Source organism: Onthophagus taurus, chromosome 6 (assembly GCF_036711975.1).
Source record: "Onthophagus taurus isolate NC chromosome 6, IU_Otau_3.0, whole genome shotgun sequence".
NCBI lineage: Eukaryota > Metazoa > Arthropoda > Insecta > Coleoptera > Scarabaeidae > Onthophagus > Onthophagus taurus.
The window spans coordinates 8,840,309-8,868,227 of NC_091971.1; the positions used below are offsets into that span (position 1 = coordinate 8,840,309).

At 32.4% G+C, this 27,919-nt stretch overlaps 2 protein-coding genes across 2 annotated transcripts; both read right to left on the minus strand.

Moving 5' to 3' along the window:
• Positions 1-1,284: 1,284 nt before the first annotated feature.
• LOC111427743 (GID complex subunit 8 homolog protein Houki) lies at positions 1,285-2,478 on the minus strand. The gene is made up of 3 exons (XM_023063007.2): positions 2,273-2,478; positions 1,972-2,168; positions 1,285-1,920 (listed from the first exon to the last, which is right to left on the minus strand). The coding sequence occupies exons 1-3, from the start codon at positions 2,388-2,390 to the stop codon at positions 1,546-1,548; spliced, it is 690 nt and encodes a 229-aa protein (XP_022918775.2). The 5' UTR covers positions 2,391-2,478; the 3' UTR covers positions 1,285-1,545.
• Positions 2,479-2,766: 288 nt separating this feature from the next.
• Positions 2,767-27,564, minus strand: LOC111427987 (homeobox protein six1-like). Its single transcript, XM_023063370.2, has 4 exons — positions 27,050-27,564; positions 18,240-18,480; positions 17,915-18,176; positions 2,767-3,940 (listed from the first exon to the last, which is right to left on the minus strand). Exons 1-4 carry the CDS (start codon positions 27,176-27,178, stop codon positions 3,715-3,717), a joined length of 858 nt encoding a protein of 285 aa, XP_022919138.1. The 5' UTR covers positions 27,179-27,564; the 3' UTR covers positions 2,767-3,714.
• Between the last annotated feature and the right edge of the window lie 355 nt (positions 27,565-27,919).

Here is a 27,919-nt window from a genome sequence, read left to right on the forward strand (position 1 = left end):
TCCATAGCTTCTTCTTCACTGTCTCCATCGCCTCCAATCATGCCTCATTCTGGATCTCATCCTCTCCTGGCGCTCTTCCCCACTTCAGTCCCGTCAACACTGCTTCCACTTCTTCCAGTGTTATCTCTCTTGCACCCCTCGATCTCCCTCTCCTATTCTTCTCTCTTCCAGCCCTCCCAACAATCCCAAGAAGTAGGATCTCCATTCCATCATTTGTATATCGCTGCAGACTTCATCTCTTCCCTTTCTGGTCCTCTTTAAGTACCTCCATTGTCCATACTGACAGCTGATTGGTAGTTTACCTGCTTATTAACTGGCTTATTACTGATTAGCTGGAAAGCTTTGGCATGATTCTTTCGATAGTGATCTTCAGATAAATAGCCGTCTTTCAAAAAATCGATAATCTAAATTAAATTAGACGGATGAGTAACGTTTTCATGTTCGAAAATTCTTTACTTTTTGCAATAATTAATGCAAAATTTTAAAATTCCCCACCCCCGACTCCAGATGACGTTTTAAGTAAGAAGAAGGAAATCACAGACGTTACGCTCGCTCCCTTTTTCTTCTAATGAATAAGATTCGTAGCATTCTCTCTCTCCAGGAATTTTATTGATTTTTATACACTCCAATCGTACGCTCAAATCTGAGTGACGAACTTTGGAGTTCGCGACCTGTAGTTTTAAACATTATTTTTTTTTTGAAAAACTAAGCCTCAGAATCAAAAATTAAAAAATTTAGGGTCAATCAATTTGAAAAACTTTCGAATAAGCCAATAAAAAAAAATACTTAACGGCCCTATTGTATCATCTATGATAACTGATAACATTGAGTCCTGTTCTCGAAATATTTGGTCATTTTAATAATGACACAGCTAATGTAGAGTTGTCTACATTAAAAAATCCTGCAGATAAAAGTCTAACAACATATATCTCCAAATGTTACATAAAATAGATTCTTGGATACTCCATAAAAAATATTTTTGATAAAAATAAAGTTTATAAAATAATTCTTTCATAAATCAATCTTTATTTTCAAAATCATTTAAAATTTCTCTGTTTACCTCACCATAAACAATTTAATTTTTCTACTTTTTAGCGTTAAAAACTACTTAATCCAGTCCTGTGAAGTACTCCTTATTTTGTATTACATTGGATAATAACAAAAAAAAAGTTTAATTTTTTGTCCTTGAAAATTAAAATGAAAAGATCTCAACACACACTACACATTCTATAACACTTTTTCTTAAAACTTAATAAAAGGAGTAATAAATATAGGACTAAAGAAACCAATTAATTTTTTTACTAATTGAAATAGACATATAATTAAATCTTTTACATATAATACAAGACATACACATCCCGTTTACTTACTTCTTTATATTATCTTATACCTAACTGATCAACTTGTGTTATTTCTTTTTAGCCAAATAAATCCTAAAACGATGCAACCAAAATTGAGAAGAGAAAAAGATGAGATGAAATAAATCAAATCAAATTAAGGCAGCCTATTTAAAAGGCTCAAATAGTAGCTGTACAAAAGCGTATGTTATTTAGGCGCTTCTATTGTCGCCGATGACAAATCGGTCATTTTCGGGTACTTTGTCGATTTCTTATCAAGTTTGTCTTGGGACCATAAAATCAATTTTAAAAGCGTTGAAATTTTAGGCATTGTCGATTCTTGATGTTCCATCTTTAAAATAGCTGCATTTACCTCACTGGCAACTTTTTGTCTGTGTTGTGGTTGTAATAAATCGCCGAAAGGACTACTCATTGGATCCTCAAAGGCAAGTAACGCTATTGTCCTTTCTAATTCAGATAGGACGGATGGATCTTCTTCACCTGCTTCACTTAAATGAGTCTGGGCGAAAGCTAATGCTTCTTCTACTCTGTTGTTACGAATTAATTCAATTAAATGTAATTGCTAAAAAAAATTATAATGAATTCATTATAGCATTTCTTTAAAAATACTTACCTGTAAATGAAAATACAAATAACGGTCATTATCCAATAATTCAGGATGTAATTGATTAATTAAAGCAGTAGCTTCTTGTATCCTTCCATTCGTAATAGCATCTCTTATTCTAATTCTATCATCCAAAGAATTCAGTTCAACAGATGGGCAAACTCCGGATTCTTGTTGAAATTTTTCAGCGGCTTCTTTAAACCCCTCTAAAACACAACAATTCAATAAATAACCTGTTATTTGTGAGATTGTGAACTTGCAGTGTAAGGTCGCTAGACGTCTTTGTTGTGATGGTCAAGGAGACACTAACCTGTCACCAGATAATTCATAATTAGCTTGTTCATACTTGTCCTGCCTATTTCCTTGTTATCTAGTATTCGCATCCATTCCTCTTTCGTCGGTATTTCGTGTTTATCGGCGTAACTCATCTTCCCGCGTTCCGATGACACGTAAAACGTCAATTTGACAGAAGACACAACAAGGGGTTAGTGACTTTTACAATATTGGAATGGCGTCTTTATACCAACCTAACAAAATTGAATTTTACTAAAACGTAAATATAGTATTTCTTTAATTATAAATAACATGATGTTTATTTATTGAAGTAATTTGGTAATTATTTATTAATTTATTATAATTAATTTAAATTTGTTTAAAAAATACAAAAATGATAATAAATTTAAAAATTAATTTGTAATATTGGTTGCATATATCGGAGTAGACTTGATTTAAAAATTTTTTAATTTTTATATTTTTTAATGATTAAAATGATTATGGAAGGGATTAATATTAATACAAGAAATATAACTGGACGCATTATTATTTATTATAATAGTTACACTTTCAATTTATTTTTATACAATAAAAATTGCGATTTTAAAATTAAAAATATGTGCATCTTCATTTTGCAATTGCGCAATTATGTTACGTATGGTGAAGGCTGCTACTTGTAGTTATGTATTGTAGTTTTTTTATATAGGTTGTTTTATACATTGTTTAAACATATTCCATTACTATGGCTCTTAAAGTTTAAAATAGAAGCTTGATAGTTTTGTATTAAGAAAGCATCGCTTATTGCCATTTACATGTTTGCATTTGTGCTAGTATACTCTATGTACTGTCTTTTATTGTTCGTTTTTAAATTTGAAATTATCTACGCGTACACTTTTCTCCGGAAAGAAATTAAAAAGAAAATAATAAATAATATTAATAATTAATAATAATAATACAAGATATATACAGAAATAAGTGCGATAACAACAAACTCAGGCGTTTCGAAATAAAATTAAATCATCAAAACGATAATATAGTACCGATTTTTCTTTTTGAACTATTTACATTAAGTCAATTTGTTTTAATTAATTAATTAATTAAAAAGTAGTACAACTCGCTAGTATCACGGATTTTTCTTTTAATTAATATCATTTTAACATTTTTTCTTATTTCTCGGTATCACCTCGATTAAAATTAATCCGAATACGAAAATTATAAAATTATTCACGAAACTAATCGATAATAACAAAAATAAGGATTATTTAAAAGAATCCTAACAAATAAAGAATCCAACGATGTACTTTAATTATTTCATAATTAAATATTTCAACAAACAAAATCTATATTAATCAATTAAGATTTATTTGTTTTTATTATTTTTCATTTTTATAAATTTATTTCATAAATTTTCTTATTATTGAAATCAGACTACGCGTTTTCGCCGCTATTCACATGATCCGAAGGCGCGGCCAACCACTGTCACAACGTTTGGTAATCGTGAAGAATCCCTCCGGGTGTTTGATACAAAGGTTGCGTCATTCCCGGATTTCCTAACGTTGGATAAGGAGCTAATTGAGGTGGAACAACTGGAACATTCGGCGGAACATTCGCGTATGCTGTGTTATTTTTATGATGTGAGGATGGTTCCGTTTCGCTATCTGACCCACTTGAATCCAAATGTTGTTTTTCAGAACTTGTTTGTGACCTAAAATAAAAAAAAAAAAAATATTAGCAACAGCTTTAGAAATTAAGTTTAATTTTGTTTCCAAAAATGTTTACTAACATTCAAATATGCTGTTATCAATTACATTTATAAAAGATAGACCCATCAAATTAACCGTTTATTCAAGAGAATCTTGATGGTATCTCTTATATAAGTCATAATTGTTCGTAGGTAAAAAACTGTTAATGAAAGCAGTTTATCTGCATTTATGAACACGTAGATATGTTACTGTATCTATGTACATGTTGTATAATATGGGAAGAGGCCATTTATTCAAATTCTAAAACAGTTACTAGTGATGACCTAATTTAGAAAACACTGACAGCTCCCTATCAAATAAACCTTCAAAGCAAAAGAGTGACATTAATGAGGAGCCAAAGTCGCCTGGACAAAATCCAGATAAAGATCTTACGTTACACCTTTACATTTTCAATGTTGTGGTCTCTCGCAAGCAGAATAAAGATCTATTAACGTTCTGCCAGTACTGTCAAAGGTACTAGAGAGGGTTGTGTTAAGTAGAATGCAAGATACTTCTTTTTAATTGGATTTAGAGTCTCGCAAAAAGGGCCTACTCCGAATCTAAATTGGCTCTACTCAACATCTTCAGGAATGGCTGACGACATGGAGGATAAGATATACATACAAAGAACATATGGATAAAAAGATTGCAGCTGGGAATACTATGTAAAAAAATGTATTGGTATATAAATAAAAAGTTCTGAAAATAAACTTAGAATATACAAGGCCATATTGAGACCAATCCGGAAATATGGTATGAAATTATGCCACTATTTCGCTACAAAAAACTCCGTTATATTTCTCAGGTAGATACCTAATCATGTAATTCATAAAGATCTGCATATGTCAATAGCAAAAGGAGTAAATGCCCACTAAATTCGTTCTAATTAAGAAACAAGGTTAGAAAATTCAACCCAACCCAAAACTAAAAGATGATGGATGCTCGACGTGTCATCAAGATTTTAGTATACGACTTCGAACTCCTTATTATTGAAATACTTCTCCAAACATTTTATCATCTCACTCATTCTGTAACCGCCGTTGCCACAATAATTATGTCATCTGCGTACATAATGGACGAATGTAATCCTCGTCGTCGTTCTTCTACAACTTTAACTCTTCTCGTCGCCTCTTCATATAACTTCTAATTCTGTATATCAATTATCCCTCAATCTCCCTCTTCCTCATCATTAATTCCCATAAATACTATACACCGTTTCAAGCACGATCATCAAATCAATGAAAAGGGCATAAAGCTTTCCATAAAGCTGCCATGCAACTCAATTGTCTGTCTACTAAATGTATCAGAACATATACATTATTAATTGATCCCCCTCGACCACTGATTCTGTAACTAATTTCTCTGGAACTGGATAACTATTCCTTGTATAATGGGATATATTATTTGCATCCCCAATTTAGTCAAAAACCCCTTTCCAAATTTTAACTGTTTCGTTTAAGGCATAAATTTTGGACTTAATCGTGATACTTTCTTTGATTCAGTGTCTTCCTGCGTATATCTTCTCTGATCCCACAATTCCACCTCCTAAATTTGGAAACTCTCTTTACTTTTAAAAAGCCTAATTAAATATTCCATTCACCTTGTTCTGTTGCTGTAATCTGGGCTTCCTATCATTCCCTTTTCTTGCATATTTGTTATGTATCTTTTGGCTTCTGTATATTGATCCTGGTGATTTTCTTGCTCAACTTACTCTTTCTTCGATGTTTCTTTCATTTCCTTGGTTCGCTCCACTTTTTTGAACTATTTTTCCTACTTCGGTTTATCTTTTCAGAGTCGAAATTAATCATTTTTAACAATCTTTCCAATTCATTTTTAAATTGTGGACATTCTCTATTCCTTGTGTCATGATCGCCTAGCACGTTAGAGGCGGGTCGTTCGATGCAAGTGTCGGGTGAGTGTACCACATGTCCCTAGCTCATTAAACTGCATCTATCTAATCTTCCGCGTTGTGAGTAAAGGATGCTATGTCACAAAACCGTATGTGAGGCAGATAGAGATGCAGGCTTAGAGCGTTTCGGTGTTCTGGACTTCCGAACACCGAGGCAAAGTTGTAGCATTCTTATGAAAGATAATGTGTATTGGACTGCTGTCAAACAAAATGCCAGATATCCCTGAAACTGTGTTGTATGGGTATAGAATTGATAAAATCACCTCGGTCGCAACTGATTTTGACTCATATAAACTTATTTATTTATAATGATGTCAGATAACCCAAGCAGTAGACCCAGCTTTATGCAGATGGTATTGATTCCAGCACTCTCTCTCTCTTGACATAGTACATTATCAATTTTACTTTGAGACGGCCATAACGGGTGGTGACACAAATTTGTTTCTAACATTTCAAAATCCCCAATTCCAATTAATATGCAGATTTCGTCACTAACTTACTCTATATATATCAACTTATTTTCAAAGCGTTCAAAATTCGTATGCTGATTTCTGATTGGGTTGGGTTGGGTTTGATAATAACGTTACATTTATTTATTGATAATATTAACCAAAACTTGTTTTGTAAATATATCCTTAAATTAAATTAAAAGATTCTTCGTATTTTCTGAAGCCTTTTCTGGCAGAACTGATTCGTGTAACTCGTCGTGTAAGAACTCGTGTACTAATGCAATAAAATTGAAAGTAATTATCGCAAATAACATGTTAAACCTCGTTCTAAATGACGCAACAAACTTCATTAGCACTAACATCACTTATTTCCTTTGCAGTTAAAAACAAATAAATAAGCATTCCTTATCTCTCTGTAATAAATTAAAAAAAATAAGTTGTTGACACAACTTAAAATAAAGTAACACGTATTTTGGTTAAAAAAATATATATGTAGACTGGTTTTGATTTTAATTAGTTTTTTTAGGTTAACTCGGTTTCAATTTGCATTAAATGTTTTTCATTTCGTTTCCTTATTTCTTCTAGTTTATCGGTGTGTATCAGAAAAGGTAAAACGTTTACGATTTTCCAAAGAGGGTTTAAAGGAAAAAGAAGCTAACCCATAACGGCCTAGAAACAATCAGCCACAGAACTAAACTAACAGAATTTCCCGCATTACATTTTAATTGTTTCCGTCTCTAAAACGAAACGTTCTTGACGGTTTCTTTTTATCACTCCGCGGATACGCTATGTGATTAAAGCGGCGGCTTCCTTTATTTACTCGCCTTTATTAGCACATCTCGAGCCCCCCATTCCAAATCGGGCAGAAACAAATTAAATCTTCCAACCTTTTTCTTTATTCCAACGCTAAAGATTCCGCATTGTTTTGTCTTTCTTTTTCCATACCCAGACCGAAAGAAAGAGACCATCTTCGTCGTCATCGCCGTCGTCGCTTTATTGAGCCATTATTCGGTAAGGAAGGCACCGAATAGAAAAGCGACGTTTTCTATTTAATTTACGGTTTTGACCATTTTCGATGCTGATAGAGAGCTCGAAGATGCGGCTCTTTTTTAACCTTTTTTTTTTCTTTTGCCACCCGTATCCGGTTACGCGAGCAGCTATTTGCTCGGTTGGAATGTCCAATTTCCTACCGGGATATTATTATTCCGAGGATAATACGAGGGGAAGGGGGAGAAAAAGAGGTCGAGGTAGAGGTCGGCTTAAAGAAGAAATCGGGGTCCCGAACTTAACTAAAAACTTATAATGTGTTGAGAAGACGCCGGGATGGCAAACATCTGGTCGCCACTTGTCGCGTATTTTAAGAGTTTTGAAGGCTTCTTCTTCAAGTTGGCCTGTGGATGTTTGTATTTGTTTTGTCGTTGTTCTTTGTAAAGAAGGAATTCTGCAGAATTTTTTTTGTAGCTTTTTGTTTGCAGAGGTTTAAATTTTTTTTTTTTCAAGAAATATTTGAATCATTCATTTCAATGATATGTATAAGTATTAACACAAAATGATAATAGATTTAAAAAAAGTCTAAAGTAGAGCTTTTAGTGTTCGTTAATAATAATAGGGTAGGAGTTGATTATAACAGAACGTTGGAGGTAATGTTTGAACAGACACTGTTGTTTTGGGTGAAACCTGATCCCTCGAACGCTCTTGTTAGAGGGTTGGTGGTAGCAGTGATGATGGGGGGTAAAAGGGGGCTAAAACAAGAGGTTGGGTTCGTTCATAACCACCATATAAAACTTTAAGGTTTCATCGAACTCCTATCTTAGTCATTATTAACAAATTCTATTTTATAAAAAAAGTTTAAGATCCTCAAAAGATTTACAAAAAGAAAACTTTTAAAACTAAATAAAAACCGGAAATTACCATTTTACGACTGTTCTTCTCGTTACTATGCAATTTACATCCGTAATAACGCTGTGGTTGAGAAGTTGGAGGAGCAATCGAGATACGAGAATCGTTACTGGATAATTCGTCTAGTTAAACACACTAGACTATAACGTCGAGTTGATAGCGTGGTTTTAAGAGGACTGAGGTGGACGAAGAGGTGGAGGAGATGAAGAAGAACGTTCGGTTAATTGCCGCACATAAAACTTGGCAGCGTTAACAAGGAATCGACAGCCGCGTCTTGAATATTCATAAGGGGAAGGCGTGGAACGTGTGGAAGGCGCTGAAGAATGGCCGCCAACACCTTATTAACATACCTCGGAGCGGAACCTCAATTTCGATTTTGCGATAATAACAATAAATTGTTTGAAAAATTAAACAAAAGTAGAGATTAAATGTCTTTTTTTTCCCCGAAAGATAGGAGATATTTTAAATTTAATTTAACAACTTTCCCAAGATTCTTAAATTAGAGTGTCCAACCCGAAACTAAATAAAGATAGTCTTTAAAGTTCTTTATTATCCTCAAACAGGCTTAAGATATTAAATGCCAGTTTAAATAACACTAGATTTCTTCTTAGAGACAAACTTTATGGTTAAATGTGTTTTTAAAGAACTATAAACGAAAGTCGAACTTAAACCAACCTGAAACCAGAAGGAGATATCATAAAACTCTTAACATTCTTGTAAAAGAATTCGAAACTACAAACATCAATAGTGAAAATCAAAATAGTTCTAAGAAGACATAAACTAAATATGATATGAAATTGTGGTATTGATTTATGTTCCTTATTCTCAATAAGTTGCTCCTATATTAGAATGGATTTATCTTCAAATCTTTATCTGAGATTAGAATGAAGACCAATTAAGTGTTGAAAATAAGAAAGTAAATCTTCCTCCTACCTTTGAATAAACTTAAGTGATCATTTTGTAATTTAAAACTGGTTTCGTTAAATCTGGCAAATAAATCAGTCATTCACCTATTCATCTTTGAATTAATTTTATTGAGTTTTTACTTTCTAAGAACACAAACCTGAATTAAAGATACTTTTAAGATAAGATACTCTTTTAGATAAGTTACTTAAGGAATTTCATTCGATTTTATTTATCTCTTCCAAAATTTAATATTCTATAATCTACCGATGAAACAAGTTACATTAACAACATTATCTACATTTACATTTTATACAGACCTCGCTAAGCGACCAGAAAGATTATAAAAATTTGTCTCCTTAAGAACAAAAGCAATAGAGAGGATGCTATAAAGCTCCACCAAAAGGACCTGGAAGATATTACAAAATTCGATGATGGATTCCCCCTCTCCATAGTAAATATGGCAATTATGGAATTGTATTAGATGAACAGAATAAAGAAATCTGGTTTAAATTAAAGAAAACCGTCGTCGACGCTCATCAAACGCTCGCAAAAACTCAAGCCTTGTCCGAAAGAACCTGTCGTGAATGGTAGCAACGTTTCAAACCTGGAGATTTCGATATTGAAGATACGCTTCATGGAATACTACCAAAAAAATTCGAAGAAGAATAACTGTAAGCATTATTGGATTGAAGGTTTTATTGTTTATTTGGGTTGGATTGGGTTAGGTTGGATTGGGATTAACAGGCTCTATTACGAGCTTTTGAAATCAGGTAACACTGTACTGTTGTTCGTAAACAGCAAGATGAACTGAATTGAGAGGTGTTAGCCTACTCCTTTTACTCTCCAGAATTTCGCCGTCGGATTACCACTTGCTTTTATCGGTGGTACTTTCGGAACAATAACGATGTTAAAAAATGGCTTGATGCGTTGGAAACTTTTAAAAGTTTGTCTGCAGCAAAGCTGAAACCTCAAATTATCCATTGATTGCAATTACATCTGAAAAGCGAATACATTTTCTGAAAGATACAATAAGAATGACAACTAGCTGTGCAAAACTCAAAGCTTCTCTTTCCATTCACATGCAGAACTGTAAAAATTGCTGAAAAATAATTTGCCACCTAGAACCATTAGTACAAAGATTTAAAACTGAATATGTTAAAAGGGCAAGATTTGAAGGCCAATGAGTTGATAGTATTTTGATGGAGTCTTTTTTATATTCATGTCTTTTGATGTAATAAATATAGCTTCTGAATTATTTTTTTCAATCGTAGATTGACTTCATTGATTTGGTATTGAATGAAGAACTAACTCAGTTTATCGGATTTGCTGAAACTGCACATTTACAGGAGCCAACAGGAACTAGAAATTTTTTTAAATATGATTGTAGCCATTAAACACCTCAAAGAGTCTAGACTTAGTCTGCTATCATCATTGGAAGAATATTAAAATCGCCGATAATAACATCAATAAACTATGCGCTTCGTATCTAACAGATCTTTTCCCAAACCGATATTTATAAAAGTAGATATAGACTTAAGTCTTAACATCCTATGTTTACAAAATAACAATATTCATTAATAACAATTTTATTACCCAGATTATCCAAGTCAAAACCAAGCCGCATTATTGCACCAGCCTATTCTCGAGACGTGACTTGTTACCTTATCTTAGCACCACTCGCGACAAATAATATCAAGATATTTGCGAGTATCCGGTAGGAAAAATTCTGAAGCTTTGAATAGCAGGTGATGCACGACGTCGACATCAACAATCAAATATAGCAATCAATAGATTCTATTAGAAGCAAACAACGTCCTCAAAGAATCTTCTCCAAAACATTATCAATTCCGACAGATCTTTTTACATCATTAAAACTTTTCAATTTTTTAACATCTTTCATCAAAATTTGAAAACATAACAAAAACAAATCATTTTCTTTTCTTTTTAACATTCACTAATAAACAGTACTTTCTTTCAAATACTCCTTTGTATATTTTTTTATTCTCCTTAACTTCTCGTGTAATATTAGACCCACGGGGGGTTGGTGAGCTCCTGCTACTCTCTTCTGTTGGTGTTCTTTCGGTTGCGTACCGGGCGGGCGCTCGTTCTCCTGCCGATATCGGGTTTCCCAGCAGGCGCTGAGCCCGCAGGTGTAACCCGATATGACAACGAGTCCGTCCGGCTGCCTGCTTTCTTACTCTAGCTTTATTCTTGAACGGCGCACTTCTTCCTTCTCAATCGTCTCTCTTCCTTTTTATCCCGTCTTCACCACCTTCCGTTCTAAGAACGAGCCGAGAAAGACGGAGGAGAATAAGAGGTACCCGCGTAGGTGGTCCATGTATGTCTTCTGGTCAAAAAAACCTTTTTTTTAAATTTGACCATAAGAAAATCGAAGAAAAAAGAACCGGGCGAATTTTAGGAAATAAAAAATTGTTTTAGAAATGCTTTAGAAATTATCTTTTTTGTTGTCGTTTCGAAATGTAAAACTTGAACTTATAAATATTGATACAAAGTTCTGGCCCCCCGCTGGAGGTTTTAACCTAGTATTTTAAAGCGGTATAAAATTAGCAACTGCGCCGAGTCGAGATGATGAACGTATTTAGAATAAAGCACCGAAAATTAGAGTACGAACCGTAGCTGAAGAGCTTAACGGTGTTCAAGATCATTACTATTACCATCGATATCTCCATATCCAGACCTCGATCCGAGCATCACATCATTGAACACACAATCGAGAGGAGAGAGTAGATTCGATCAAAGTGGAGGCATATTGTTAACTTCTTGTTTATGAGCCGTTTTCTATACGATGCGTAACATTACATCGACTTGCTCCGTTAGCTTTTCCTGTTAAAGGTTATACACAAATTGTAACCTTTCTTATCTTTTCCTTGTTTCTGGTTGAACTGTGAAAAATTGCTTGTATCGAAAAACGAAAGAATGGGTGATTTAAAGGATATTGCGAAATTTGCGGTTGGGTTATTGGTTTAAAATTGAGGGATTACGGTTTCGTATGGGCGGTGTATAGTAAAACCGAACTGAACGGGGCTTAAGTTCGCACTTACTTCTATTTCTGGCTGACAGCAGAAACTGAGAATAGAACGACGCGTGTAACGCTATTTTAGACTTCCGCTACTTGACACCGGTTATTTGATACGTGTGAATAAGTCGATGATTTTTAGTAATAAGAAAAACTAATCATAATAATAATAATAAGCAGTTTTATAATTGAGAATATAAAAAGAATAAAAAAAGAAAACATTAAATCAATGAAATGTGAGGAGATAAAACGCTTGCAATATTTGAGGAATGATTAAGATATCTATCCTGGTAAATTACATAAATAACATTTCTTACTATAGTAATGAAACGTGATTTAGTTGAATGAATTGTTTTTGATTCTCATTGACTTCGTAATATTATTTTAAAAACTTATAACAACGCATCCGATAACGAAATCGAACCTGTATTGGATACTTAAAGGAGAATATTACATTTAATAACTTGGAACTTCATAATATAATGATTGAAGGAATAATAAGTGTTTTCATAATGATATTTGAACTGTTTTCAGTGGTAACTTCTGTCTTCATGGAAGGTCGAATTGGTGATTTAGGTATTGGGAAGTCCCTGGATTCATAACAGACTTCAAAATGTTGACTAGATAAGATTAAAGATTGATATCCACACCAATTGATCTGTACGCCCTATATGGTGGAGAACTTTCTGGGATGAGTGTAGTTGAAGAATCAAAAATTTGATAAACACGTTTAATGATGAAAACTTTATAGTCCGTTAACAGGATTGATTGAGCAATTCCTTGAAGAAATAGAGACTGTGCTGGAATCTTCAAGTAGCGTGTACATGTTGTTGCTTATCCCATCAAGCTGCAAGTGCTCTTTAAGTATCTTTTTGATCGACCATTTTGACGCTGCGGTTTTCAAGACAGACCTTGATGTCAACGCGAATAATTACGTTCCAAATAAAATCTCGGTCATCCTCCGTGTATCCTTTCAACGGTATCGTATGAAAATGGAATTATTTGGAAACTAAAAAAATTAAAGCACGTCACATTTTTTTGTATAATATAAATAATTAAATATGGAATTTCAACGATTCTGAAAGATCTCCTAATCATGCAAGATGTGCTCAACCTCATCGTAGCCTTTCAAGATGTCATTAGCAGTGAAAGAGGACCGCTGATATGTATAGAAAAAGCTAAATAATATTGCACATAAAAGTTATAACATTTTTTTAAACTTTTTTCAATGGAAATTTAGAGAACTGTATTCCAAGAACGAATTGAGATATCATGATGAAATAAGTAACATTTTGAAGCAAATTTAATACAGATTTAATGTGCCATAAACAATTTCTTATTTTCCATAAACATCGTTGTTATCATTTTTTAAACTCATCTCTATACCAAAACCTTTTTATAGAAATTTACAGAACTGTATTTTAAGAACGAATTGATATATCATGATGAAATAAGAAACATTTTGAAGTAAATTGAATGCAGATTTAGTGTGCCATAAAATTTCTTATTTTCCATAAACATCGTTGTTATGATTTTTTAAACTCACCTCTATACGAAAACTTTTTTTAATAGAAATTTAGAACACTGTATTCCAAGAACCAATTGATATATCATGATAAAATAAGAAACATTTTGAACCAAATTCAATAGAAATTTAGTGTGCCATAAATAACTCCTTATTTTCCATAAACATCGGTAGTATGAATTTTTAATCGCAACTCTACACCAAAACTTTTTTAATATAAATTTAGAGAACTATATTTCAAGAACGAATTGATATATCATGATCAAATAAGAAACATTTTGAAGCAAATTTAATACAGATTTAGTGTGCTATAAATAATTTTTTATTTTCCATAAACATCGTTGTTATCATTTTTTAAACTCATCTCAACACGTTTTTAATAGAAATTTAGAGAACTGTTGTATTTCAAGAACGAATTGAGATATCGTGATGAAATAGCAAATTTAATACAGATTTAGTGCGCCATAAATAATTTTCCATAAACATAATTTTCTCGATAATTTCTGGATTTTCTCATTATGTTTTAGTTGATTGATCTTCCTTTAATTGATCGTGTTCGAGTTAAGACATTTTTATTGATGATGAAGAAATATTTTTATTTACAAATGTTTAATATAATTTACTACTAACATTAGCATTTTTTATGTTTTAAGTGATTCACCGTGAGAAAGCTTCAGACATTCCTCAATTCGAACCCAATCCGAAAGTTTATTATCTTGATCCTTACAATGAATCCCATTGATAGTTTCTTTCACATTTATAACCAACGATTTAAAATGAATTTTAAAGAATGTGTAATGTTCCAAGCATAGAAAATTTCTTCTTCGAACTCAACTTTTGGCTTTAGTGCTTTGTGCCTATTTTATTTAACATGAAGAAAATTCTTTTTCGCGCTTCTCTCTTCTATAAATATAATGGATATTTGTTTGGAAATTAGAGAAGTGGGCTACGGGCGACGCCGGGTTACGTCGTCGAGGCGGCGGCGTCGCCAGAAATAGCCAGTGAGTCACCCGAACCGACACCCGACACCACGTCCTAGCCGGATCGCAACACCACGTCGACGACGTCGGAACCGCAATCTAATTCTTAACGCTTACTTGATCCCAGGCATCCATCTATCTACCTATCAAATCTATCAATAATTCATGAAACCCGAATAATTTGTCCGAATACAAAAATATTCGTCTTCGCCAATAAATAAACAGCTAAAGATGCCTTTAAAAGCCAAACGCGATTCGACGAAGGATTTAAGCCGATTAAGATTACGGGATTTTCATTATTGATTCTGCTCCGTAGCCTTCACAAATGTAATTGCTTATCTAAAAACTACTAGTTTACTAATTACGAAATCTGTTCCATTAGGAAGCTTAAATGGTTATTTTAGTGGTTGCGCTTTCGTGCTGGGGCTAGTCTTCTTGAGATAAAATTTGTTCAGGTAGAATTTTTTTCTTAAGACATTTTATTTCAAAATTATAAAATAACTCCTGTTAATAAATAACTAAAATAACAAGGAAACCGTGTGTCAAAAAAAGAACAATGGAGCCCCTATTAAAACTTATTAATTAGCGAACTAATCTTAATTTGCTTGATGATTTTTTTTTGTTACGGTAAAAGCTAACTAAGTTGCGCTGGTTATGAACACTTATTAAATTAGCACGTGGGATTGTTTTATGTCCTCATCATTATATTATCGTTTATATAAGCGTTAGCTTTCGAATTCTTAAAAATTAACACCCTCTTTTTCCCATAAAAAAAACTTTAAAGATAATTTTTTTCGATCCCTAACTTTAAAACTGTTCACATTGGGTTCAAAACTGTTGTTGTGTGTTTCTAGACTTGACATGTGTTCAACTTGTAAATAGAAAAATAGTTCATGAGTCGCACATCTGCTTCAAAGCGTAACAATGACCACAGGTTAAATTGTTTTATTATAACGCCAACAATACAATGATGATTCGGAATATGAGAGGATTTTTAAAACTGCTTTTGATGTATTTGAATTCAGTTGGTTTAAACATGATTTTGTGTTTATTTTCATTTATTTTTTTTCAAGTTTTTTTTCTTAAAGTAATAACTTGGAGTATATTTATGCAGGGCGTCGAGAAAATGTGATCGGAACTATGGCTTCCGGTGGGGCTGTAATCCGAGACTGTGGGATGCATAAAGTTTACGATTTGTAGGTTTCAGTAAAAGGGGAGGGAAAAAAATTGTTTGTCGATTAAAAAAATCTAAGATGGGAAGAAGTTTCACTCAAAAATAATCTGCTTCTTTAAGTTTTCATTGTTACTAATTTTATAAAATTTAGCTTCAAGTAGTATTAAGAGATATTTCTGATATTTCATTTCAAATAAGCTTTGTATTTAAGAAGAATTAGATAAGTTACTATTGAAATATTAAAATTTCGTTTCAATTGAAGCTCTCATTTCTTTCAACTCGGAAAGTTACGCATTACTCTTCACTATGGAGTTCTTCATATCCCTGTTACTTAGAATCCTCGTGTCTTCACTAGTTTACCTAGCTACAGTAAACCACACTCCAGTATGGTTCTCAAGTAATATTGTTTTTGTACCAGCTTATGGTTTCTACAATTTTGATTTGACAAAACTGTTGATTGTTAGCTATGTTAAATTTTATGTGTCCATTGTATACTATCTAGCATTATTGGTATATATAGATAACCGAGTCCTTATAAAGTGTGATGTTATTCGCAATCGCTTCTAAAAAAAAGTTTGGCATGAATTCAATGTAACATTATACCATTACGATCTATGTTAAATTTAATATGTCTAGTTATCGAATTTTCGATGTTGATGGTTCACCTGGAATAGCCATGATCTTCTACACTTAGAATTCTTTTCCAGTTTTCATCGCTAGTCATAATTCGATGGAGATATGGCTAGCTTTTTTGTAGCCGGCGAGCAACATTTCGCAAGTGATTCTTCAGTTTATCTGCTCTCTTTCATTCAGTTCCTTTCAAACCCATTTTCCCATTGTCTGAATCTTACCCATAACTTTTAAACATGTGGAGATGGTTTCAGTGTCACATTTAATCGATCCGAAAGTTGTTGCATTTGTACGTCATCCTTTTCAGCAAAATTTTTCAGTGGTCATCCATGATCTTTGTGGCTCACTTCAAATCACCACGTTTGCATGTTTTGAAACGCTCAAATCACTGTGAGTAAGTTATCAAGAGAATGCTTACATTCAGTTTAAAGAACCATTTGATATGATTTTGTAGTAGTTATCTTCAATCGCAAACCCCACCAATTTTCAAATTGTTCTCAGATAGCTAAATGGTAGACATATACACAAAAAAATTTGATTATCTTCAGGAATTACTGATTTATGTGACACTTATTCACCACATTTTCTACAACCTCCATAGTATGGTCGTTGCGCAAACTAACATTTTCAAGTAGATTACATGAGAAAGGATACATTTTTGTAACTATCTAGAATAAACAATAACGAACAGAAAATGTAGAGCCGATGGTGGCAAAGTAGAGTGGATGCAGATTTAGTTATTCTGCAATAGCACAGAGAGAAAACTATACTTCCACTACGTATAAAAAAAGCTGTTTCATCTGGATCTGTAGAAGAACAAGATTGTTCAGACAGATAAATGGAAGACATACCTATACACAAAAAAATTTGCTAATCTTCAGGAATTATTGATTTATGTGCCACTTATTCACCACATTTTCTACAAGGTCCATACGATGATGAGTGCGCAAACTAACATTGTATAACTTTTTTAATAAACTGTTTTTTATTCCATTCACCGCAATCTTTTATTATCCATGTTTCCCAGAAAAAAAATCTTTTAATTTAGGAAATTTTACGTTTAAAAAGAAACGCAAACATTTCTTAACATATCATGAAATCAACAGGAATTATAGAGATATTTTTCAAGTCTTTAAGAAGTACAATGTAAACATAACTATGTTGCGTCTAACTTCTTACCGTAAACATTTTTCTAACGATCGTTTTAAAAAGAATCGTAAAGATCGATTTTCTTAAGATATATTAATACAATCTTCAAGTATCATCTATTTATTTATTCATCTATTTTTAAGCAAAAAAATTAATGCTTGTCATAAAAACGTATAAACATAATAATTCTCAAGGTTGCAAAAGAATAAATATTTGACTTCTATTGTGTTAGAAATTTGACTCAAGAAAATAACTAAAAATTAAAATAAAAATGCTTACGTGTCTTTGTGCTCGGCAGCTCTATCTCTTTGCCGACGATTTTTAAACCAATTTGAAACTTGTGTTGTTGTTAATCCCGTCGCTTCAGCCAATTCCCTTTTTTCCCTAGGACTTGGGTAAGGATTGTGCGAGTACCAGTCTCTTAACACACTCCTCGATTTCTCTTTAAAACAATAACTCGTTTCTTCACCGTCCCATATCGTTCGTGGTAAAGGAAATTTTCTTCGTACCCGATATTTTCCAACTGCACCCAAAGGCCTACCTAAAAAGTTAATTACATCAAAAATTATAAGAATTTTTATTAATTATTTTATTAAAAATGTACCTCTTAATCTTTCAGCCTCGATGTAATGTGCTTTAAGCCATAAAGCTTGTAATTTTGAATGATTGTGCGGACTGAATGTGTGACTTTCTAAAATCCTGTATAATTCTTTAAAATTTCCTCTGTGAAAAGCAACTATCGCTTTGGCTTTTAAAACGGATTCGTTATTGTGCAATTTGTCACATGCTGGCAATGACCAAAGGAATCGTCCGAGTCTTTCAACGTTACCGGCTTGTTGAAGAACCTGTAATTGGAAAAGTTAGATAAAAAAAGCTGATTTAATAACGTGCTATTATTGTCGGGGTTATAACGTGCAAAAGAAAATTTCTATCGCAACTCAAACACTATTTCCTGTAACTCCCTTTCTCTTTAAAAGGGGCCCATAAAGATCCGAAGATTGGCAGGTTAGAATCGTTTTTTATTATTGCTTAATAAACGATGCTTGTACGCGGTCAAGTGTATACGGATATAACCATTAAGATTATCGATTTGTTGTTTAAAGAATTTTATTAACTTTAATGGATATTTTAAGTTTCTTCTTTTTATGAAGACATATACTTCCTGGTTTGCGAGTACTTTAAGAAATTTTAAATAACTAAAAAGAGCTTTCTCTATTTTACAACGACTAATTACTTTTATTTTATGACATTTTTTTGTAAGTTTCCAATTTAAAATTATGTAAAAAAAATTTCACCTGCTGTTAAACAATTTCGAATATTTTACAACTGTGACAAGACGAAAAACAAAGAGTGACTTTATCGTGGAATATGAATAGAGAAGGTTGTTATCATATCGTTCAGATCGGTAGACTGTCGGACCTCGAAGTCTTCATTATTCGCGGCTTGTCCCACCTTATAAAGTCGACCGTCTTTCGCGTCTGAGAGACCCACCGGGAAGATTAACATCTTTCAGCCGATCGAGTACGGTTTTCAGGTCGCGTTCGCAATGTCCCGTTTAATATTAAAAAAATACATTAAGAAAATAAGGAGTAAAACGTAAAATGTTCGTCAAGATTTTAAATGAAAGCTTCTTGGTATTGTTGGAATATCTCAGAAATCGATGAATATTTATTAAGAGGATATACAAGAAAAGGGCAGACGTTGATAGAGGGGATTTCTGCAAATAAGGAGGAACGTTAAAACGGAAGTTTTTGTTATTAGTATGAGTTATGTGTTTTTGTTAGCATAAATTAAAATATTTTTTTTTGTTGTAATCTTTCAATAACAATAAGGGATTAGAAATCTAGCAGATTATTATTAAATTTGCTTTTATTATTTTTAAAGTATGTGAGAAGTTGATTCATTGAAAGATTGTTATGGAATTCTTTTAGAACATTATATTGAGTCAAATTTATGTCAGAAATATATTGAAACAAGGAAAAACAAACACAAGTGAAAAATCTTGTCAGAATATTGTTCAGAAATACTTTAAACTGCTTTTTTAGTACATCAGGAAAAAATGCATGTTGAGAAACATTTCAAATTTTATTCAGAGGAAAACTGTAACATGGCAAAATAAATAGGAGATGTAATGTTTTAATATATTTCTGAAATACGATAAGATTTTGAATATACTATGTCATACGGGATCTTCAGAAATACTTCAAATTTATACCAGAAATAAATTGGAACATTGCAAAATAAACACAAGTGAGTAACCATCGCAGAGCATCAGTCAGAAACAATCAACACATGCTAGGAAATCAACGTTTGTGCTTTTCTTAAGTTAATAAATTCTATGGGAAAGACAGAAAGAAAGCCATAAGCCAGCTTCACCAGCTTATATCTATCCATATTATTATTATTATCTAAACAGGCTTGAATTTGCAATTGATGGCATTCAACTTCATCTGCATCTTATAATGTTTTTTCTCTGAAGGCAGTTTCTATAATAAATTATGCCGTGGTAGTATCTTAATCCAATACTAAAAAACGTACAAATATTATACTTCTAACTAAAAAGACAATATTTCAATTGCTTTCAAACTTCTTAGGATATAAACGTTATGTAAGAGATTTGTGCACAATAAATGAAGACAATATTAATCGCAACCAGTCCTAATTTAGCTATCTTAAACTAACAACAATTCTTGGAATGCATTCGAGCCAAAAGTACAATATAGGAGCTAAAATAGTGTTATACCATCTGAACATTACTAATGCACTGCTAATAATGTAACTGATTTTGTATGGTAAAGTAATTAAGTAGAAGTAAGTTACTCTAGTGGGTAATTTTATAAAATACTGAAAAATGGGTTTGTTAGAAAATTGTTAGAGAAATTCCTCGTATTATGAATAAAAGTACTTAATTACCGATAATAATATCAAGTTAGGAAAAACTTAGAATTTTTAGACACTGATATTTAAAATTATCTTGTTACAGAATATATTTCTCTATAATATACTTTTTGTTAGACGCAAAAATGGGAGGACTGCGTTCATAAATAACAAAGTTATTAACCAGCTGGATTAATTCAGCCTATACCTACATTTTCATGCAAGAATAAGATAATTCATTGTGGCTTATCCTATTTTCGAGGCTTTAATTTCTAACCCGGTAAAGATAAGACATAGCGTTCTTGCTATCTATAGAAATTAGGTATAACTATTATATACCATAGCTATTTTATCTGCTTTTAGTTTTTTTGACAGAAAAATGCAGATCTTTCCTACACTCGCAGTTCCTTCCATTAATTATCTCTTAGCATTTACGATAATCTTTATGGAATGTTTGTATCTTGTTCTTAGACTGATTTGTCCTGCACTTCTTGCCCCCACTTTACTCAATCCTTCTAACAATAGTACTACTTATAACAGTTTTCTCTTACTTGGAGTTAATCAACCATATGTCTAAAACGTTGTCGAAAATACTGCTGTGAGTTGGTCTAAAAGTATCTCTTCGTGAGTATTGTATCCAAAAGTCTCGAAAGTTACGACCAAACTACAACTTTGAATCTTCTTGTCCGCCTTCATTATTTCTGAATCTTTTTTTGATGATGATTACATGGTATTATTTTATAAAAACGTTTGTGGGATTATTCGGGATTCTAAGGAAAATCAGCACGAGGCGATAATAGTCAATTTGATTGAATTTTTTGAATTCCACAGAACGTCTTTTCGTCGAAAATCAACTTCACCTGGCAATGACGGTATAAAATCTAATCTTTTAAAACATATGCCATAGGAATATGAAAAATTTTTGCTTACAACATTTAAGATGCCTCATTCTCAAGATGAATCAACATCCAGAGTCGCAGATAGATTAGGTTGAATAATCCGTGATTACCTATTTTCATTGCTTGGAATATTACAAACATTTCAATATTTCAAATACATCATGGTCCTTTTTATTGAGTTATTTGTTTTTTTTTTTTCTAATGATTTTTTCTTGATGTCTTTAAGATGGGATTTTGCCTCCATATAACGTTTGTCTTTTTGTAGTATTTAGGTTGGGTTGGACTTATTGAATTGTTAGATTTCTTAGGAATTGGTTGGACTGACGATTTTGGCCAACTCAATTTTGTATATTCAGTTAGTGCAACTAAGAACAGCTGACAGTTTATCTTCTTGTTAATGCTATAAGTTCTTTTGCCTCCTTTGTAGTTTCATCACTCGATTTTTGACAACTTGTTAGGCTGCATACATCTGAAAATAGTCCTATCAATGAGTACAGCTAGGTACTAGCCAAAGAAACCATTTTCATTCTTAGTTGAGCCTTAAAAGGAATCTTCTGCCTCGCATTTTAATGTGCCCTATTTTCCAGACATTACGCACTTGGAATGTATTTTACATCACCACATCTCAATTCAATCTTATGAGGTATTATTTTATAAAAACGTTTGTGGGATTATTCGGGATTCTAAGGAAAATCAGGACGAGGCGATAATAGTCGATCTGTATGGGGCAGACCTGGAGTAAATTTGATTGAATTTTTTGAATTCCACAGAACGTCTTTTCGTCGAAAATCAACTTCACCTGGCAATGACAGTATAAAATCTAATCTCTTAAAACATATGCCATAGGAATATGAAAAATTTTTGCTTACAATATTTAAGATACCTTATTCTCAAGATGAATCAACATCCAGAGTCGCAGATAGATTAGGTTGAATAATCCGTGATTACCTATTTTAATTGCTTGGAATATTACAAACATTTCAATATTTCAAATACATCATGGTCCTTTTAATTGAGTTATTTGTTTTTTTTCTAATGATTTTTTCTTGATGTCTTTAAGATGTGATCTTGCCTCCATATAACGTTTGTCTTTTTGTAGTATTTAGGTTGGGTTGGAGTTATTGAATTGTTAGATTTCTTAGGAATTGGTTGGACTGACGATTTTGGCCAACTCAATTTTGTATATTCAGTTAGCGCAACTAAGAACAGCTGACAGTTTATCTTCTTGTTAATGCTATAAATTCTTTCGCCTTCTTTGTAGTTTCATCACTCGATTTTTGACAACTTGTTAGGCTGCATACATCTCAAAATAGTCCTATCAGTGAGTACAGCTAAGTACTAGTCAAAGAAACCATTTTCATTCTTAGTTGAGCCTTAAAAGGAATCTTCTGCCTCGCATTTTAATGTGCCACATTACGCACTTGGAATGTATTTTACATCACCACATCTCAATTCAAACTTATGAGTTTAACGATTTTGTAAACAAAGTGATATCTCTACAAGATCTTGGGTAAGAGTGAAGATGTTTTGATAGCTTTCACAGATGTCTCTAAATTAGGCATCTTCAAAGACAAATAGTCAAGTAGTTTGTATAAAAAATTTTGTTTTCAAAAGTTTTCAAATTTTTTTGTTGACTTTCTTTCTCTATTAAAGCCGACCACACACATATATACACAAAGTTTTCGGTGCGATGTTTTGGAATTCCAGGTTGTAAATCATCGTTTATGAAACCGATATCAAAACGCGACGTCGGATTGTGTAACTAAAACCATACCCCGTGTAATCGGGTTACAATTTTTCCGCTTATAAACAAGCATTGGGATCCGCGTCGGACAACATTTGCTGCGTATAAAAATCGTGCCGAAACGCGATAGAAGCTATCGGAAAGCGTGGGTTGGTTGGCTTTTCTTGAAAGTCCACCATCCGTTTAGAGTTTAGACCAAACTAAGCACAAAGACGTTGATGTTATCGGTTAAAAATAAAGCCCTTAATCAGCAGTAAATAAAAAAAGTTTTTTATTTATGTTTGAATAAGAAACAAATTGTTACGTAAAATACATAAAATGAATTTGTTGAAGTTTGCAGTTGAAAATGTCAATAGGGCAGTGTCCGAAAGTTAAACTCGTGAATAACAAAGCCATAAATTTTAGTTTAGAGTTAAAGCAAACTAATTAGCGGATTAATAAATTTTTTTAGACTGTTTTGTTTGATGGAAGTAAATTGTAAAATGTTTAAAAATAAAGCCTAGCTAAATTTACTACTCCCAGATGTGAAATGATTACATAAACTTTCCTTATTGATACTGAATGACTAGTTCTGGACGCATCTGCCGCGTATAATCAACAATTACTAAAGGCAAAATGTTGGCACAGATTTGTTTGATTTCGTCTGCCAACAAGTGCACAAATTCAAGAATAGAGAGAGCTCAGACACTAACATCATCGCACGAATACATCTAATACGTTATTCACGTTACGCGTATGCGAGTTGTATATCTTTATGATTCGAGCCAGAAAAGATTATTGACGGTGTTGGTTTCGAAATACAAAATCTGTTTTACATGCCAGACAACGTAGTAACCTAATATTGTACCGCGTTAATCATTTATTTAAGTATGTAAAATTTTATCATTGAGTTAAAATATTTATGGTATTATTCAGTACCCGAGGTGTAAGTTTTGATAACGTTAGGAAGAAACAATAAATTGTAATATAAACCTTCAACCTTATTTGATGAAATGAATTTAAAACACACCAAGTTTAATTTAGTGCATAGCGATAATACAGGAAATTGTTTATATATTTCGATCGTCATTTACTAACCGTGAGCAATTTCCTCCGCAATGTTACGTTTAAACATCCGGCTTCCAAGCACTATATTCATCCTTTTAACGTGAGTAATTGATATTTTAGGTGTATTTTAATAAGAAATAATTAAACTCTGTAAAATTGGAAAGTTGTCGTAAATGTTTGTGTACTTATTAGATTTAATAAAGAAACGAGAAAATAAAAAGGCACCTAATTAAAGTTGTTAATTAAACTTAGAGTTATTAATCAAAATTAATGCTTTTTTTGGAAAAAAATAGTAATTGAGACATCCGTTTAATTAACATTTGAAAAGTTATGTATTTAACGTAGAGATTGAGAAACGAGGGAATTTCTCAATTATAATTGAATGTGAATGGATAGATAATTTTGCCGAACATAAAAAAATAATGAATTGAATTTAAAATAGTAATAAATAAATTATAAATGTGGAAGCATTTAAAATCTTGTTATTATATAAATGGTAATTAAAATTTATTATATTAACCTAATCTTATTATAATATTTAATAGATAATTTATTAGAACGAAAAAAAGAGACAAACTCATTATGTGGTTTCTCAAAAGATATGAATAATTTTTGCAAAATTGTGCCAAATTGATTCTTGCAAAATAAATCTCTCTTCTGATTTCAGGCTACGATTGTGCAAAGAAATGACGTTATATGCAGCTTATTTTCCAAATATTGAGCATGAGTTTCCACATTGCCGAGCCTATCTGAGTTGATAATTCGACAGCCTTTTTCAACAATAACCTAAAATGTTCTTAACGAAATTATGTAAGATGGTATAAAACTTGATTTCACTACTTTAAGACTCAATATGTCAATATAGAACAATTAGAATACGAGATGTGTCATCACCTTAACATCTTAGGCCCTCAGTATAGATAGACCACAAAAATCGAAATTTGTTTCCCAAATTTCATGTTATAATATAAATATGATGTTTGATTTCCGAAGGGTTTGAGCAATAACATCTTCTTCATTTTACTCAGAAATGATTCAATTGTTGAAAGGAAGCAGAATTCGTTGTTTAACCAACCTTAACAAAAGCACATAGCGTTTTGATCAATAATAGATGCTAAAAGTAAATTAATTTTTGTATGCAGAACTGTTCACTTCATACTATATAAAATCTGCAAATTTTCAGAATAATTGGCAATTTAAAATTTGGTTGGAATTTCTGTTTGGACACATATTCTGTGTTGAAAACGCAAAAGAAAAAGCAGTCAACTTTGTCACTAAGTTGTTTGATAAAATTTTGCTGTATTAGATTACAGATTAATTGAACCTTTATGCTGCCTAAATCTACATTGGCGCGAATCTTTTATTAGACACCAGTGCAATATATCAGAAAATCAGAAGAGACAAAGGTTTTGACATCGTAGGATGTCAAAAGAACAATACCTATTTATAGATGAAGAAGATGTTCCATATAAAGCCCTAAGTATCCAAAAGCAAAATAATATATTTGATTTATAACCCTTTGTGGTTATATGATAAATGTAGCCATTACAAATTTTGTATTGCAATGTAAGCTTTATAAACAGTAGCATGTCATAATTCGCTTAGCCGAACCCATACGAAAAAATCAAACTTTTTGATATTGTATGATAACTGATAACTGAAGTTGTACCCCAGAATGAGAAAAACAGTTATCTTGCAACGGCAATGAAACTCTGGGTACAGTTCGGGCAAACCGAGTTTCTGATAACAAATTACAAGCTTTGTGAAAAAAATTGCATCTTATAATAACCAACTTAGATTAAGTAGAGTGGTATGATAACAAAGCGTTGACATTGTTCTCTACATTTGCTTACTGCACAGAAAAGAAGACCAAGTTTACGTTGAATTTTTAAAACACTCTCGTTGATAACAGTAAAAGTCAATAAATTACTTCAAATGTTTTATTTTTTGATTAAACACGACTAGTTTCGGTATTACTCCATCGTCAGGAAAACGTCAGAATAATCATTCCGAACCACTTTATTATCTTGCGACAACATCTTTAATGCCTCAATTAATATATTTTTGGGATTATGTTACTGCAAGTTTATTAGAGATATAAATGGTTTTAATTTCAAAGTTCTTCATAATAGATTGTTTATAATGCGAATTCGATAACCATTACAAATGGGAGAAAAACAATTTTAGCAAACTTTGTAACATCACTACATTAACATATAAATCTGTTAATAAAAGTGCGAAAAGCTAAACACATCGTTTGTTAAATTATGATTATGTTTATTAATCTTAATTTCAGGTAAACAAACGTTGCTAATTAGCATTAATTCATTCAGAATTAATGTAGAACACATCAACATAACGGGGCCACTTATTAATATTATTTTGTTGAATCTTATATGAATAAATAAATTATTTCGACGGGCAGAGTTTCGGTGTTGAAACGTCATCCTCAAAGACATCATCAAAAATAATTACAAACAAAAATGTTAGTTATGGTAAATCTTATTTATGAATCAAATTGAATTTCTAAAAATAAAGCTTTAAATCCAATTACTTTTTTAATTCCCCCTCAATTAAGTCTTTAATCACACACGTTAACATTCCCATATGTAACTTTTCCAATCTGATCTAAATCGCTCGAAATTTCCATCCAATTTAAGTTAGATTTCTCGTTTCGAATTTACTATCTTTTGGCATGTCAAGAGGAAATTCCTGCTGGGGTTATATAGCGTGCCCAGGGCCAATCGGAGAGGCCCGTTCCGGCGGCGAAATCAATTATTTCGGCAATAAGTTAACCGGCCCCCCTTCATTCGTTCGTTTTAATCAAAAGAGACCCTCTTTTCTTACCTCGCAAACACATGCAACTTGTTCCTGTGTAAAACCGAAACTCGGCAGGGGACTGTTCCGGGGCGGAGGACTGTATGGGGGTGTGGCTCCGGATCCTGGAGTACCGTAGCCCAACCCTGCTGACAACATAGCACACGAAAAAGAAAAACCAAAATCACCCCAAAAAAATATTTTTGATCTTCTTTTCCAAAAAAAAAATTTATGATTTTCTCTGGTAAATTAGATTCTTGGAATTTAAAGTTTAACACATTTTAATAATCACTATTTTTAATTTATAAAGTTTTAAATAAAAAGAAATAAATAATAACACTCTGAAATTCTTGGGTTTTAATAAAAATTTAAATCACTATTTCGAAGAATTTTAAGTTCACTTAAATACACATGTTTAAAAAAGTAACTCAAAAAAATTAAAATTATTTTGTTACGAAGTTATTGCAAGTTCTTGTTTGTTAAAGTTCTAATAGTTGGAATTCGAACAAACAACATCCACACACGGACACGTTTATGAATCGACTGGCCAACTCCGGGGTCGGAGCTGTGTATTAGAAAGGGAGAAGGCGTGGTTTTTGGGGCCCCGGCAGGAAAAAGAGGCGTAGCCCCCAAGGTAAACTCCAATTGGAGGAGAACTTGTAGAGGAGCAAAACGCAGCAGGACATAATGAGAGGTGCTAATTCGTTGGTACAACACACGTAAAACCTGATGACTAAAGAAATCCAGAAATTAATCTCATCTTGTTGCTTTCAAAACTTCCTTTTTTTTGATTCATCGTTGTTTCATTAAACTTACTTCACCAAATTTATTATGCCAAATTCTTTTTTACAAAACCTCATTTTTATTAATTTGTTGATTGGTATGAATTGGTGGTTTTTG